Genomic DNA, 17,540 nt, shown 5'->3' on the forward strand with positions numbered 1-17,540 from the left:
CATCCATCATCCATTCATCCATCATCCATCCATCCATCCATCCATCATCCATTCATCCATCCATCCATCATCCATTCATCCATCATCCATCCATCTTCCATCCATCTTCCATCCATCCATCCATCTTCCATCCATCTTCCATCCATCCATCCATCCATCCATCCATCCATCCATCCATCATCCATCCATCTATTATCTTTACCTGCTTCTTCCTTTTTGGGTCATCGGGATCATTGGTGCCCGTATCCAGCAGTCACTGTGTGAGAGCCAGGGGGACACCTGGACAGGTATCCAGTCCATCACAGGGACACCTGGACAGGTCTTCAGTCCATCACAGGGATACCTGGACAGGTCTCCAGTCCATCACTGGAACACCTGGACAGGTCTCCAGTCCATCACAGGGACACCTGGACAGGTCTCCAGTCCATCACAGGGAGACCTGGACAGGTCTCCAGTCCATCACAGGAACACCTGGACAGGTCTCCAGTCCATCACAGGGACACACTCTCTCACCTAGGGACAATTCACCAGTCAGTCTAACATGCATGTTTTTGGTCTGTGGGAGGAAACCGGAGTACCTGAAGAAAACCCACGCAGCTGGGATTTGATCTGGCGACCTTCTTACTGAGCGGCAACAGCTCTACCAACTGAGCCACCGTGCTGCCTGTTTCGGCAGTCATGCTTTTTAAATAGATGGAAACAGTGATGAAGGTTCTCAGCCTCAGGGTTCAGTATTTGCTCTGACTGGACCACATTTCTCTGATCCTGACAAGGTTCAGATGGTTTTATAAACCTAACTCCAGATGTTTCCAGAAGTCTCTGATCTGTCGCTCAGTGAATGTTGTGTTTATACATAGGTGTTCATTCTCTTCGCCGCTGGATCGTGGATCAGGTCTGCTGTCCCCTCAAGGTTTTTGTCACAGATGTGATGGCGGGGGGAGATTCTGAGGAAGATGAGGCTGAGAGAAGGACAGGAGGATGAAAGTTTGCTCAGAAATGAAGAGACATAATTAAAGATAAAGAGAGTCTGATGGCTTAGAGGTGTCACATGGAAGAGATGAGAAGATGTTTGATAGAAACATCTGATGAGCGGTCAGGATGGTGATGAAGAAGAGAGGAAGTCAGGAGGAAGAACACATCCAAAACAGAGTTCAACTTCAGATTTATTTTTTCTCTAACAACAAACATTAAATGTTCAGTTTCAGGTTTAATCTCAGAGATTATTTCAACAGAGTGGATTAGGTGTCTGCAAAATCCATGTAACATTCCTTGTTGTTCCTCTAAATGCTAATGTTGGATAAAAATATCCTCGCTTTATCTCACGTACCCAAAGGAGCCACACTCAACAACAGAAGATTTTTAACTGGTTTTTACTTGCAAGGACAGATTTTCAGGACAGGTTACACAGATACAGCAGTCCCTCGTTTATCGCGGGGGATCCGTACGCTGAAGATCAGCGATAAGTGAAAAACCGCAAAGTAGGAACAGTAGTACAAGTGGTAAGTAGTAGTTTATTTTAGTATTTATTTATATATATATAGCGAGAGAGATATATTAAGGCGTTTTAAACCCTTCCCACACTCTTGCAATATTCTAAACAATGTTTCTAATCTCTAAACGCTCTAAAACAGCACAGAATGTCATGATTTCCCTCCGTGTGCTTCCACTGCTCTCAGCCACCTGCAGGTGCTCTTGGCCACGCCCACTTCTCTGCTCTGCACGCAGATCAGCTGAGCTCAGCTGTTCAGCTGCTGGAAGAAGTTTATCTTGCAGTAAAGGCTGCAGAGAGGCGCAGGAAGAAGCTTTTTCTGCAGCTCTGGACTGCACAAAGGAGGAGAAGGTGCTAAATAATTTAAAATCATATATTTTAAATAAAAATTCCATGCCGATCGTGTGGCTCATCCGTCAATCAGCCAATGGTGAGTTATGTCCAATCTTATTTTGAAAAATCTCGATAGAGTGAATCCGCGATAAATGAACCGCAAAGTAGCGACGGAATACTGTATACAGGAAGTACATGCAAATATACAGGAAGTGCACACAGATTTACAGGAAGTGCACACAGATTTACAGGAAGTACACACAGATTTACAGGAAGTACACACAGATTTACAGGAAGTACATGCAGATATACAGGAAGTACTTGCATGAATCCCAGTTACAAGAATCTGCCACGGGCAGTGTGTGAAGCTTGATTTTATACCTTATCAGTTCAGCCGAGCTCACAGACTCGGATGTGACCTTGGAGTGCCAGCTGCACCTGCAGCCTCAAATCAGCTCCTCATCCAGCTCCCTCTGCCAACTCAAACATATGGTTCATGGGCAGACATTGTAGTTAAAAACATCCATAAACTTTGACCAAAAATTCCCTAACAGCTAACATTCCTCTAGTCTTCCTCCAATGTTCCTGCAAAGGCTCATTCAGAAGATGCCTCAGTCCAGGACAGAGACGTTCCTTCTGCCTTGGTCCATTCAGAAGACTCACGGAGGCAGTGAAGGGGGTTGGAGACGGCCCACCTTTGATGCACCTCTGTGCCTCCGAAGCCACATTCACAAGATGGTTTTGCTAAATGGTTGCACAGACTGGTCCGCCTTTAAACTCCCTCTGACCAATCATAAGTCGCTGATGAGGCCAGCCCCGTCCCGCCCACAGCTGAGCTTTCAGAGTTCTTTTAGCGGCGCGGAATCAAAAGAGGCGGGAAAAAACCAGCTGCTTTTACATGTTGCCGTGTATGTGGGTCAGATGTCTTTCTCATAACATTTCTGAGAACATGGTGAACAAACTAGAGCTTGTCCTTGTGTTGTCAAGATAAAGAACTAGCTTATTTGCACAAATGAGCAGCGATAAAAACCACATCGAAAGTTCTCCTCAAATAAACATGTCCAGCCACGGTGTTGACATTTAAATCTCACGGCTCGGTGGTCACCAAAAGCGTTCGTCATCAATTCATCATATGTTTCAAATTCTTGTTCTTCTTCTTGTCATTTTAGAAAGACGTTCCCGAGCATTCTTTGCTTAAAAAGATGTTCCTGAATATTCTTGTCATTTTAGAAAGACGTTCCTGAGTGTTTGGGTTGTCAGAAAAGCTTTCAGTCCGTCTTCAGACAGTGATGGAACCTCTGAGACCTCTAGTTGTGACTCGTTACCTGGGTTTAACCTGCGGCGGGACACGTACGGTCTCTGAGGCTCGTTAAAGCCTGCACATGTTTGAGTTCTGAATTATTCGTAGCGTCACACAGGAGCTGGTTGTTTCAGCAGTGTGCAGCTGAGTTAACAGTGACCATCACGGTTTGTTCTCAGGTTTTATTTCAGATAGCAGCTGCTAATGCTTCATATAGAACTGTTCCGACGTGTCTTCATAGACTCTGAGCACAAACACATTTTTCTTTGTTTTCTCTACCGCTTCATGTCTTTTAGAGCAATGAATGATTTAGATCCATGTTTCTGTTCCTCAAACCGAGCTGCATACGGTGACTCTTATTTACTCGCTGCTGCCATGAATCTTTGATGCCGTGAGTTTTACTGGAGTGCTGGAGCACCAAGTGGGAGGCTTTCCTAATGGAAGGATGAAGAGTTTGCTCAGCTTCACTCGTGTTCGTCAAACATTGGGAACAAGTTCTGATGTTGTGCTGAACCAGCTTTTTAGAAGAAATTTTAACATCTTGATCCTGGAGGAGTCTGGGGAGCATCTCCAGACTAATTTTGCAGACTGCAGTCACTTGGATGGTTCTGATTCTACTGCAAGGAGAGCACCATGCAGAGAACCAGAACCTGTGTGTCAGGCTGAAAACTAAAACTTCAAGTTTGGATTCAATATTCAAAAGAATTCATTCAAAAGAATCATCAGCCTTTAAAGCCATCACTGCATTGTTTTATGGGACGTTTACCAAGAAAACAACAAGGAGGCCATAAGAGTCAGGCGCCATGGGTGCCAGCTGAAGATGGGGGGGCCTTGGCTCTCTGACCTTGGCTTACCAAAGCTGGCTCTTGGGACATGGAACGTCACCTCTCTGGTGACGAATGAGCCTGAGCTTGTGTCTGAGGTTGAGAAGTACCAAGAGTACCTCAATACACAGGCTCTGAAACCAGTTTCCTTTAAAGAGTCTGAAACTTACTCCTCATGTGGGTCTACTCTTAGCCCCCCGACTTGGTGCCTGTGCAATGTTTTCCCCATTAGATGAGAGAGTAGCTTTCTGTGCCTTCGAGTGTTGAGACGGACTCTTGTTTGTGCCTTTGAGCTGAACAGCAGTTCTTAGCAGGATGCTGGAAGGTGCTCCAGCAGGAAACTCCTTTATTCTACTGGGGGACTTCAGTGCCCATGTGGGTAGTGACAGTATGACCTATGGGGTGTAATTGGGAGGAACAGCCTCTATTTTGAATCCAAGCAGTGTCCTATTGGACTTCAGAGTTAGTCACAGTTTGCCCATAATTAAAACTGGAGAGTGTGGCATCCTGAGCTCTCATGTAGGTTAGAGCTCCACAATCCCCATTTCTAAACTGAGAAAACTCCGTGGACACAGGATTGCCCTAAATTACAAAACAGATGTCCAGATACTTTTTTATTTTATTTTCAAAACTTCACTGAATCTTCACTTTATTACAGTTCTGTATTCTGAACAGGCTAACCTCACTTACCATGGTGATCCGACCTCAGTTAATGTGCTGTTTCAACCACAGGTACTGTGGTAATATGACACATGTTACTGTGGTGATCCAACCTCAGTTACTTTCGTGATCCAACCTCTGTTACCGTGGAGATTCAGCTTCTGTTACCATGGTGATCCAACCTTAGTTACTGTCGCAATCCAACCTCAGTTACTTTCGCGATCCAACCTCAGTTACCGTAGTGATCCTGCCACTGTTGCCATGGTGATCTGGCTTCTGTTACCGTGGTGATCCAACTTCAGTTACTGTGGAGATTCTGCCACTGTTGCCATGGTGATCCAGCCTATATTACCGTTACCATGGTGATCCAGTCTCAGTTACTGTGGTGATCTGGCTTCTGTTACCGTGGTGATCCAACATCTGTTATTGTGGTGATACAACATATGTTACTGTGATGATCCAACTTCAGTTACCGTGGTGATCCAACATTTGTTATTGTGGTGATTCAACCTCTGTTACCGTGGTGATTCTGCCACTGTTACCTTGGGGATCCAGCCTCTGTTACTGTTGTGATCCAACCTCAATTATTGTGGTCATCCAGCCTCTGTTACTGTGGTGATCTGGCTTCTGTTACTGTGGTAATCTAACCTCTTTTACAGTACTGATTCTGCCACTGTTACCATGGTGACCCAACCTCAGTTACCGTGGTGATCCAACCTCAGTTACCTTGGTGATCCAGCCTCTGTTACCATTATGATGCAGCCTCTGTTACTGTGGTGATCCAACCTCAGTTACTGTGGTGATCCAGCCTCTGTTATCATTGTGATCTCGCTTCTGTTACCGTGGTGGTGATTCAAACTCTGTTACCGCAATATATGTTCAATTGACTGTATTCTTGGATTATATTATTTGTATTATGTATATGTATTGGCTGGAAGCTTTATATAAGTCCACTAGGCTTCTGCCTCTCCCCGCACTGTTTGTTATAATTATATTTTCTTAATATCTTTGATCTGTATTTTAATTGTGCAAACTAAACTAATATAGCAAAAGAGCTCCCTTTGTAATGAATCCTTGAGATCCATAACCTCAGCTGATATCAAGCAGAACCTCTTTTTGATTCAGGTAGAACCAGAACATTTGTCCATCAGAACATGTGAAATTCACATATGTTTGCTTTGATTTTAGTTCACTGATTCTGTTTGGACTGCTTTGAACCAGTTCTGATCTTTTTGAGAGCTCCAACATCAGACCTGCAGGTCTGAAGAATCGCTGACTTTTTGAAGGAACCTGCTGGGTTCAAACTGATGTCAGAGGACAGGTGAATCCATCAGAAGGTAGTTCTTCAGAAAAGGCCATCAGAACCCAAAAAGTTCTGATAATGGAACAGACTGGAACCACAACTCTTTCTGTTTGAGGGAGCTTGTTTCTGTGTTTCAGTTGGATCGAAGCAGAAAAGCCTCTTTAATATTTCATGACATTTTTTATTTGACTTAAAAGCATCTACTCCTCCTTGGGATGTTACCGTGGTTTCAGGAGAATGAACCAGACCCAAGATTGTTTTAAAATCTGGTACTGGTCCTGTGAGGAACCATGTGATCCGGTTCGCCTGTGTGGTTCTGAAACATGTCTAATTATAAATTCAAGCTTCAGTAGAAAATGTCACTTCACTATTTATGTATTTATATGTATGTGCACACACACACATAGACACACTTAAATGTATATATACACAAGTTCCATAAGTCATAAGTTACACAAGTCCTAAAAGTAGATAAAGAGAACCCAGTTAAAAAAAATAAAATAAAAATATCATACTCGGTTGTTTATTTATTGAGGAAAATGATCTAATATTACATATTTGTGTGGTAAAAGTGAACCTCTAGGATTATCAGTTAATTTGAAAGTGAAACAAGAGTCAGGTGTTTTCAATCAGTGGATGATGATCAGGTGTGAGTGATCACCCTGATTTAAAGAACTGGATCTATCAGCGTCTGCTCTTCACAACATGTTTGTGGAAGTGGATCATGTCAGGAACAAAGGAGATTCCTGAGGAGCTCAGAAAAAGAGTTGTTGATGCTCATCAGGCTGGAAAAGGTTACAAAACATCTGTAAAGAGTTTGGACCCCACCAATCCACAGTCAGACAGGTTGTGTACAAATGGAAGACATTTAAGACCATTGTTCCCTCCCCAGGAGTGGTGGACCAACAAAGATCACTCCAAGAGCGAGGGGTGGAATAATGGGCGAGGTCACAAAGGGTAACTTGTAACAACTGAAGGCCTCTCTCACATTAATGTTCATGAGTCCACCATCAGGAGAACTCTGAACAACAATGGTTCAAGGCAGGGTTGAAGGAGAAACCACTGCTCTCAAAAAGAACATGGCTGCTCGTCTTCAGTTTGCTGAAGATCATGTGGACAAGCCAGAAGACTGTTGGAAGAATGTTTTGTGGACAATGAGACCAAAATAGAACTTTTTGGTTTAAATGAAAACTGTCATGTTTGGAGAAAGGAAAACAGCATTCCTGCAGAAGAACCTTATCCCATCTGTGAAACACGGTGGTGGTAGTTTCATGGTTTGGGTCTGTTTTCCTGCATCTGGGCCAGGACGTCTTGCCATCATTGATGGAACAATGAATTCTGAATTACATCAGAGAATTCTAAAGGAAAATGTCAGAACATCTGTCCATGAGCTGAATCTCAAGAGAAGGTGGGTCACGAAGCGACACAATGACTCCAAGCATACAAGTGGTTCTACCAAAGAACGTTCAAGAAGAATAAAGTTCATGTTTTGGAATGGCCAAGTCAAAGTCCTGACCTTAATCCAATCCAGATGTTGTGGAAGGACCTGAAGCTGCAGTAAATGTGTGGAAACCACCAACATCCAGCGTTGAAGCTCTTCTGTACGGAGGAATGGGCTAAAACTTAGAGCCCGACCAATCTGGAAGTTTTCACTATTGTCGATACCAATACTGGGAGCGGGAGGCTAATGCCGTTAACTGATATATTGGCTGAAATTTTTCTAGCTTTGTCCACCCCCTGGAATCTTAAGGAAACAACTACTTTTAAACCTGTTTTAACACCAGAAGTCTTGAAACAGTCTTCCTAACGTGTGTTCACATTTTCTGTCCTCCACTGTTCACCATAAAGTTATGAAGTGTGTTACATAAATATAAATTAAACTAAGAAATGCCCTTCCCTGTTCATTGTTTAAACAGTCACGTACGGTGAAGGCCTAATTAGTATTGACTGCAGCTTGTTTTTTCTGTGCAGAGAAGTAAAGATTTCAGACAAGCAATGCATTTCACGGAGGGCAAAAAAGATAACGTTACTAACGCTGATATATTTTACCTCTGCGTTGGATTTATTGTTCTGGATAAAGTTTTACAAGGCAATAGTCTATGCTAGTTTATTTAAATGTTAGCTTGCTAACTTGAGAGGCTTGTAGCCAATGACAAGCAGTTTGGAGGATTGAAGAAAATGTATTATTGTTGATATGTTTTACAGATCAGTTGCAACAAACTTACTTACCATGCTGTGTTAAGCAAAATATGCTACACAATATTGCTCGCTGCTTGACCGTGCTGAAAGTGAAAGTTAAAGTTAAAGTGAACGGTCATGACTTGAAAGTATTCCGCATCCGCCCTCTGCTGGTTACATTGTACAATTACACCTTTTGCCAGTAAGGTGGTGGGGGGGTTGTCACACCAGATACTGAAAGCAAAGTTTCACATACTTTTACCACTCACAAATATGTAATATTGGATCATTTTCCTCAATAAATAAATAATCAAGTAGAGTATTTTTGTTTCATTTGTTTAACTGTTTAACTTTTTCTACTTTTAGGACTTGTGTGAAATCTGATGATGTTTTAGGCCATATTTATGCAGAAATATAGAAAATTATAAAGAGTTCACAGACTTTCAAGCACCACTGTACATATATGTACAGTGGACATATATATGTACATCATGTATATATTCTATATACATTATATATATATAGAGAGACATATATACGTGTATATATTATGAATATAGGACCCACTCTTTTTACAATTTTCATTCAACCTTTATTTATAAAAATAATGTAGGTCAAAACATTCCTGATGCCTTCTTACATTTTTATGCCGATGATTCAATTGTTTATTGCAGAGCTAACACAGTTGCCAAGGTTTTCCAGCTTCTACAGTCTGCATTTGACATCATTCAGTCTTATTCCACCTCAAGCCGGTGCTACATGCTGACAAAACCAAAGGGATGTTGTTTTCAAACAGAAAGTCGATGCCAGCATCTCTTCCTCTAATCTTTTCCATGCATGGTGTTCCTTCAGGTGTTCAGTACAGACTGAATTCAGCTAAAAGACCTTTATTTACTCTGCTCCTGTAACCTGGAACACCTTGCAACAAGAATGGAAGCTGTCCAGTTTGATTTCTTTAAGAGATGTTAAACATTTGATAATGCCAATAGAAAAACCTATGCCAATATGTTCTAGTTTTTAATACTTTATTTTTGTTATATGGCAACTTGATTCAACAGTTTTTATATCACAACTTTGATTTGATTTTAATTGTTATTTGTTGAATTATTGTAGTCTGTACTTTATATGTTGTCTGGCTGAAACAGGAGGTCTCTCTTGAAAATGAGTCCTTGTGACTCAATGAGACTAACCTGTATATATATATATATATATATATATATATATATATCAATCAGCCAATTGTGTGTCATGTCCAATCTTGCTTTGAAAAAGAGTGAGTTTGCGAAAGCTGAACCGCCAAGTTGCGAGGGACTACTGTATATATACTGTGTGTATATATATTTATATATATATATAATGCATACATACATGCGTGTGTGTGTCTGTGTGTGTGTCACTTCAGCACATCTTTCCTGTGGGGTTCCACAGGGCTAGATTCTTGGAATGCTTCTATGTTCATTGAACCAGCTTCCTTTGGTTTCTGTTCTGAGGAAACATGGTCTTTCTTTTTATTGTTATGCTGATGATTGTCAGATTTATCTGTCCTTAAAACCCAATAGGTCTTGCTCCATCCACCCTCCAATAAAATGTCTTCTTGACATGACGGCTTGGATGGCTACATTTTATTTTTTATTTTTAGTGATGAGAAAACTGAAGTTTTCATGTTCATCCCTAGGTCTACTGCTGTCACTCTTCCTGTAAACCGTAGCTCTCTAGAGCTGTATCTTCTGCAGAGCGTTATGAATCTGGGGATGGTTTTAGGCTCTGATTTTAAGATTAATAAACAGATGAACTCTTTTCTGCAGAAAAGTTTCTTTCAGTTAAATCAAATAGCAAAGCCTAAGTCCGTTTTTGGCAGATCTGACCTTGAAAGAATGGCCCATGCCCTCATTACAACCCGACTAGACTACTGTCACGCGCTATATGTTGGGGTTAGTCAAGTCTCTTTCCTGTCTCCAGCTCGTTCACAATGCTGCAGCTCGTCTCTTAACAGGAACTCATAGGTTTGATCGTATTTTATTTTCATATTTCATCAGTTTTGTCCTCCCTTCATTGGCTCCCTATATATAACAGAATAGATTTAAAAATTATTGTGTTGACCGTAAGTGCCTAAAAGACCTTGCACCCTCATATCTCTCTGACCTACTTCAACCTTCTCGGGCGCTGAGATCATCTGACCAGCTGCTTGTGGTTGAAGCTCAGAGGAGATCAGGCTTTTTCAGTCCTGGCTCCTAAACTCTGGAACCATCTGCCCCCAACATCACACTGACCTCTTCACTTCCTGTTTTTAAACACTGACTTTTCACGCTGGGTGACTGGTTTTACTCTTTTGTTGTTCTTTCTTTACTTTCTCCTGATGTTTTCGTATGAATTTGTTGTGTTGTTGTTTTGATCTCAGTCTTTGTCTTGCTTTAATATTGTTGGTGCTGTTTGGTTCCAGCTTGTTGTTTTTAATATGCTTCATGGATAAACTGAAGGGACTTTGTGTCCCCAGCTTTAGGCTGACGTCGTCTTCTTGGGCCGAAACAGAAACTTTCATTCAGCTGACAGCTTTTTGCTAAATTCTCTTTATTTTAAAGAGTCGTTGCTCTTTGTGTGAAATATTAACTCCTGTGTGTTCATTTGTATCATATTTGTGGAGATTTTTTTTTCACCACTTTAAAGAAATTTTGTCAAACTTGTTAAATCTGCAGTTTTGCAGCTAACCTTTGAAATTGAACTCGTTCGTCTTTGTCGTGACTCCCTGATCACACTCGGAGGTTCGTCCTTGTTTTGGGTTCTGTGTCGTGGTTTCAGGTGGAGCATGCAGACACAAGGAGCAGGCGGTGTTTGGGGGGTGCAGATCGAAGGTTTATTAACACAGGTGGAGACGGGACGGGCTGCAGTCGGTGCAGAAAAACACTGAAACATCTCCTCAGCTGACATGAAGCTAAAAACAGACAGATTCTCATTTGTTTATGTCCCTTCTGCTGGTTCTGGTTCCTCTTCTGACCGACGATGACACAAATGAAGTTCATGTGGAAAACATTTTCTATTTTTAGTTTCTAAAAGCTCTCCTACTCTAAAACACAGAAACACTTTGGACGTTTAATCTGCTCTTAGACACTCAGACAGAACTTTAAACAGAACCTGAAAACAGAACCAGAACCTAAAATGTTCTAAAAATGTTTATTTTTCTGTCTGAGGAAAGTAAAGGCATAGGTAGTAAAAGTTTAAAGGTACAAGCCGTGCTTAAAGGGACGGTTTCAGCAGCGCTTCATGCTCCTCCCCCTCTGGACTCACGAGGGTCTGAAAGTCTGACCCATCACAGTGCACTGGTTCTGGGGCTCAGTAGGATTCTGGATTGAGAATTGCACTTGGAATGGGGAGGGTTGGGGGTGTTGTGCTCAGGTCTGCAGTGGGGGAGTGGGTAAACACAGTGCCAGTCCATGTGTCTTAGTGTTACTATGGCAACAAGATGGGCGTGTCAGAGAAGACGGACACGTAGGAGTCCGTCTCCCCAGCTCTCTGCTGTGGCTCCACCCCCAGCAGGAGCCCCGGCCCCGCCCTCAGTCTGCCATTCTGCTGCTCTCTGATTGGCTCCAGAAACACCACATGCTTGTTGGTACTAACCTTTCGACCCGGACCCTCGGTGGTCAGCGGCGGGGTTGGTGTCAGGATGGAGGACTGGGCACTCCCCGGCCTTGCCTCCTTGCCTCGACTCAGAGTGACGGTGGTCGGGGGGCGGTGCTTGGGGCAGCGGCATGGCGTCAGATACAGATACATGAGGACCAGCAGCAGGCTGACCACGCAGCCCAGCAGCGTGGTGAAACCCGTGTTGAAATGCTCATGGGCCTCGCCCTCATGGCGCAGCACAGTCACCTTAACCTCCCGAGTCTCGTTGTGATCCTGGTCTTGAGCCATGCACAGGTAGATTCCGGAATCCTCCTCACGTGCTGCCACAATCTCCAGACTACCGTTGGGGAACATCTTTAAGGAGCCATTGTTCCCTGGCGGCACCACATACTCTGAATTTGGTGCCAGCCAGAAGAAGGTGGTGCTGGTCCTGGACAGAGAGGTTATGCAGTGCAGTAGCAGCGGCTCCCCTGCCGTCACTGACACGTTCCCCTTCTGCTCCTTCATCCCCATCAAGTTACATTTATCAAAGAAACGACTGTAGAGGAAGAACTGAACCCCTCGCTGGATCCCGTACACCAGACAGACGTGCTCCTGCCTGAAGAACCTGACGGAGGCGAAGTCCTGCTTCTCCCAGAACCTGAACAAGGAGTACATGGAGCAGTCGCACACCAGGGAGTTGTTGTGGAGGTAGAGTCCCTCTTTGACCAGCTGGGGCAGGTTGGAGATGTCCTTCAGGGGCAGTTTGGGCAGCCGATTGGAGGATAAGTCCAACATGGACAAGTTGGGGTGGCTGTGCTTCTGGATGCTGAAGAAGGGGAAGTTGGTGAGCAGGTTGTGACTGAGGTAGACCTTGTGGAGATTCCGTAGGGCATCCAGAGCTCCGGTTTCCACACGGACGATGCGATTGTTGAACAGCAACAGTTCCTGCAGTCCGGGTAAGTCCTGGAAGTAATGCTGCTCCAGAACCATCAGCTGATTAGAGGACAAGTCCAGATGTCGGAGCAGAGGACCCGAGGAGTTTCGGAAGGCTCCGGGCTGAATCTTGGTCAACTGGTTATGTGCCAAACGTAACATCTCCAGACGAGGAAGGCCCTCAAAGCTTTCCTCCTCTAGCTGCATGATACGATTGTGGTTCAGGTCCAGTGTGACCGTGAAGACAGGCAACACCACAGGGACCTGATCCAAATCCAGAGCCGTGCAACTAAGGAGATCTGAAGTACAGAGGCACTGAGACGGGCAGGCACTGGCCCAGACCGGACCCAACAGCATACAGAACATCAGAACAACAGACCACGATGACAGCCTTGGAGCTGCAGCTGAGTCCGTCATTTCCAGGAAACCAGCGAGACCAACCAGCATGATGCCAGCTGCAGGATCCTTTAATCTGCCAGAACTTGTCTTACTTCAGCAGAACCAGAACTTATTCTGTCACATTGTCCAGGTTCTGGACCTCATCTCATCCTTATAAAAAAACACATGGAGATATCAGGGACACACGGAGCCTCAGTTTTTGTTTTAAACCAGAAACACTCCTTCACTCTGAGTCTGTCAGCATTTCTTCTCCGACTGGATCTTCAGACTCAGAGCAGAACCCCTATTGCCCAGTCCCTGCAGGTCCTCACTTGTTTGGACTCGGTCAGCGTTGCATGAAGCTCCTGCATCCACCGTTCAGAGGCAGGAGACAAACATCTGCTCAGTTCAGCTCGGAGCAGGAGGGAGGACGTACAGATCTGACCTGTCCTTGCAGACCAGTCCAGACCTGTCCTTTCAGACCAGTCCAGATCTGTCCTCGCAGAACTGTCCTCACAGACCTGTCCAGACCTGTCCTTGCAGCCCAGTTCAGATGTCCTCTCAGATCAGTCCAAACCTGTCTTCTCAGACCAGTCCAGACCTGTCTTCTCAGACCAGTCCAGACCTGTCCTTTCAGACCAGTCCAGAACTGTCCTAGCAGACCAGGCCAGACCTGTCCTCCCAGACCAGTCCAGACCTGTCCTCCCAGACCAGTCCAACCTGTCCTCTCAGACCAGTCCAGGCGTGTCCTCTCAGACCAGTCCAGGCGTGTCCTGTCAGACCAGTCCTCTCAGGTCGGTATAAACAGAACAAACAAAGTCAACTGAACTTTCTTGTTTCCTGTTTGATTAAAGTTTCATGTAGACACCAGAAAGTGTCCAGTCCTCTCTGGTCTCTTGGTCCATCCTGTCTTGTGCCTCTGTCTGGTGTTCACTCGCTCCATTGGGTCCTGTTGGTGGAGTCCGGTCTGAGGTCCAGAAGGCTCAGCATCCTCCTGCCTGCAGCTCTGCAGCTGCTGCAGTCCTCCTCGCTGAGAGCAGCCTTGCTGCTTCGTTCTGAGAGGCTTTTAAAAGGCTCTGACGTGAAGCATCGATCAGCGAGCTCCGTCTCTGCTGCTCTTTGTCTCCTCGTTAAGGCAGAACGTGAAGTTCTGCTGCTCCGGTACCGATGAGAGCAGCAAAACATCCGACGTTTGTGTGTTTGCTGTCACAGCTGCCTTGGTGTGTTTGCTGCTCATTTCTGAGCTCCGTCTGCCTCTTCTGGTGCTTTCCCAGTGTTCTTCCTCTCCTCTCCTCTGCTCCTCCTCCTTCTCCTCGTTTCACTGCCTGTTCCTGTTTGCCTCTGCTCGCACTTTGTTTTCACCCTCTCTGACGGCTTATGTCTCCACAGAAGGAGCTTTGAGACACTGATTTCACAGAGAGTCTGGCTGTGGGCTCTCAGACGGACAGAACAGGATGGTTTCAGGCCCGGTGAATTAAATCTTTGAAACTTCTTCGCAGGCAGTGAAATATTCAGAACTATCACAACAAAATGCACATTGTTTTATTTACTTTAGGAACAAGACACGTGTTTCTACTGAAAAGGACAAACTAACACCTGCCTCTTTATGAGAGCTTTACGTTATACATGTTATATTTAATATTGAGGACAGCAGGACATGTTAGACTGGTACAGGACATGTATGTGGGAGTCTGTAGACATCTGTAGGGAGTGTGAAGAGAGTCTGGTCACATCTGGGCCTTGTGTGAGCTAATTCCTACTAACTCCAATTAAAACTCTGGCAGCAGCATTTTGGATCAACTGAAGACTTTTTAAAGAAGTATTTGGACACCCAGATAATAAACCATTGCAATAGTCCAGTCTAGATGTGACAAATGCATGGACCAGTTTTTCTGCATCATTTTTAGACAAGAAATGTCTAATCTTAGTGGAAAGAGGTTCTGGTAACGTTTTTAATGTGGGGGATAAAAGACATGTCCTGATCAAAAATAACACCAAGATTTTTAACATTAGAGCTGGAGGCCAGATTAATGCCATCCAAGGAGGGCAAAAGATTGAAAAATTAATTCCTAAAATGCTCAGGTCCAAAAACTGCAATCTCTGTCTTGTCCGAGTTTAAAAGCAGAGCATTTAGGGTCATCCAGGTTTTTATGTCTTTAAGACATGCTTGTAGTCTAAGTAACTGATTGGATTCGTTGGGTTTCATGGACAAATAAAACTGTGTATCATCAGCATAACAATGAAAATTTATCCCATACTGTTTAATAACTTTACCTAATGGGAGCAGTATAAAGAGTATTGGTCCAAGCACTGAACCTTGAGGAACTCCATGACTAACTTTAGTGTATGAAAAAGATTCATTATTTACATTTACAAATTGGAATCTATTAAATGTATATGATTTAAACCAATTTCAATTCAATTCAATTCAAAAATACTTTATTAATCCCAAAGGGAAATTATTTGTTGTTGTAACTCATTATCCTCATTTCATTAAGAGATGTTATAGATGCTGATGCTGTAGACAGGAAGGATCTCTTGTAAAGGTCCATCCCACAGTGGATCCTAAGAAACTGACTGCAGATGCCGTCCGATCCGTCCACCCAGACTCGGCTGGCCTCTCGGTTCCCCCGGGCTGTAGGACCACCCGAATACCGGGCAGAACTCCTCCCAGAGCGATGGCCACTCCTCCCAGCAGTCTGCTGAGCTCCTCGTCACTGTGGACAGCCAGCTGTAGGCGCCGAGGGACGATCCCGTCCTTCAGCTGTCATGAGCCGTGTTTCCTGCTAGTTCCAGGATCTCAGTGGTCAGGCACTCGAGCACAGCTGGCAAATAGATGAGAATGCGTCCGCAGAACATCCTTTTCAACTCATTTGAGATTTGGGGCTGTAGTTGAGATATTATTTGAGCTTTTGAGATGTTAATCAGCTGCTGTTGGTTGTAGAAAACTGCCTTGTTGCCATGGTTACGCATCATAACAAATGTCCAAAACTAAAAAAAGTTTCAGTAAAAATCCTTCCAGCTGCACAGCATCTGATACCAGAGGAAACAATCATCCAAAACATGTGATTTACATCCAGAAAAACAGGAATTAAAGTTTCCAAAAGCAAAATCTCAGAATGAAAGTATCAGAGCTGCTCCAACATGCAGCCACCTGGAGCGGCACAATTCTAGAACTTAGAATTTAGAACTTAGAAATTTAGAGCCGTTCCTATAATCCCAATATCATATTCAAGTCTCTGTAAAAGAATATTGTGATCAACTGTATCAAATGCAGCATTGATGTCTAACAGGACCAGTGTAGACACATAGATGCCTATTGGAGTCTGTAGGGAGTTTGTAGATTTTTAATAGTCTGTGGATGTCTTTAGGAAGTCTATAAACATCTGTGGGGTATCTGTAGTCCTGCAGACGTCGGCCTGGTTTCTTGCTGCTTCAGCCTGATTCTGTTTTGTGTAAGATGAGAAGTAAAATAAAAAAAGTCATAAATCAGACTTGTTTACCAGCTGAGCACAGCCTGCAGTTTCTTGTTTTCTCTGCTGATTGAACTCTGCTGAAGGACCTGATGTCACATCGTTCCTGAGATCTTCTGATCTGGTCCATCGTGTTCTCACTCCACTCAGCAGCAGCAGCAGGCTTGTGGTTTTATACAGCTGAAATCTGATTCTGGAGCAAACATGAGTTCAGATGCTCCACCTGCTGCCTCAGTTAGCTCTTCATCTCCACTTTCATCTCTTGTTTCTGTGAGAAATCTGCACCATCATCATCATCGTGGTGTGGAGTGTTGGTTCAGTGTTTCAGGATGAAAGTGTGATGTAAAAACTGCTGGGTCCAAAAAAACATTCTCTGTAGAAACGTCTCCACGCTTACAGGACTAATCTGACAATCTTGGTGTAACTAAACTGTTGGTTTTTGTTTGGTTCATGGATCTGAACAGAACAGGGCCGTTATAGACTATTTAAAAGAAAAGGAGGCGGGGTCTGACATTACAGAATATTTAGGAAAGAGGTGAGTTCAGATGTTACCGAATATTTAAAAAAATAAGGGACTAGGTCAGATGTTTGTGACTGTTTGGAAGAAAAGGGGCGGGGTCAGACGTGACAGAAAAGAAGGAGCAGGGTCATATGTGAGTGACTGTTTAGAAGAAAAATGCAGGGTCAGACGTTAGTGATTGTTTAGAAGAGAAGGGGTGTGGTCAGACATTAGTGATTGTTTAGAAGAGAAGGGGTGTGGTCAGACATTACTGATTGTTCAGAAGAAAAGGGGTGTGGTCAGACATTACTGATTGTTCAGAAGAAAAGGGGTGTGGTCAGACATTACTGATTGTTTAGAAGAGAAGGGGTGTGGTCAGACATTACTGATTGTTTAGAAGAGAAGGGGTGGGGTCATACATTACTGACTGTTTAGAAGAGAAAGGGGTGTGGTCAGACATTAGTGATTGTTCAGAAGAAAAGGGGTGTGGTCAGACATTATTGATTGTTTAGAAGAGAAGGGGTGTGGTCATACATTACTGATTGTTTAGAAGAGAAAGGGGTGTGGTCAGAC

At 43.8% G+C, this 17,540-nt stretch overlaps 2 protein-coding genes across 2 annotated transcripts in view; one reads left to right on the plus strand and one right to left on the minus strand.

The window, feature by feature from the left end:
• The window catches only part of LOC119412029 (E3 ubiquitin-protein ligase RNF123), a 69,923-nt gene that overhangs the window by 33,798 nt on the left and 18,585 nt on the right, over positions 1-17,540 (plus strand). The gene's annotated exons all lie outside the window — the stretch shown is intronic.
• amigo3 (adhesion molecule with Ig-like domain 3) lies at positions 11,387-13,263 on the minus strand. The gene has a single exon (XM_037679006.1). It carries the CDS (start codon positions 13,062-13,064, stop codon positions 11,532-11,534), a length of 1,533 nt encoding a protein of 510 aa, XP_037534934.1. The 5' UTR covers positions 13,065-13,263; the 3' UTR covers positions 11,387-11,531.

The sequence above is a fragment of the Nematolebias whitei genome, chromosome 7 (assembly GCF_014905685.2).
Source record: "Nematolebias whitei isolate Nwh7 chromosome 7, NemWhi1, whole genome shotgun sequence".
NCBI classification, from domain to species: domain Eukaryota; kingdom Metazoa; phylum Chordata; class Actinopteri; order Cyprinodontiformes; family Rivulidae; genus Nematolebias; species Nematolebias whitei.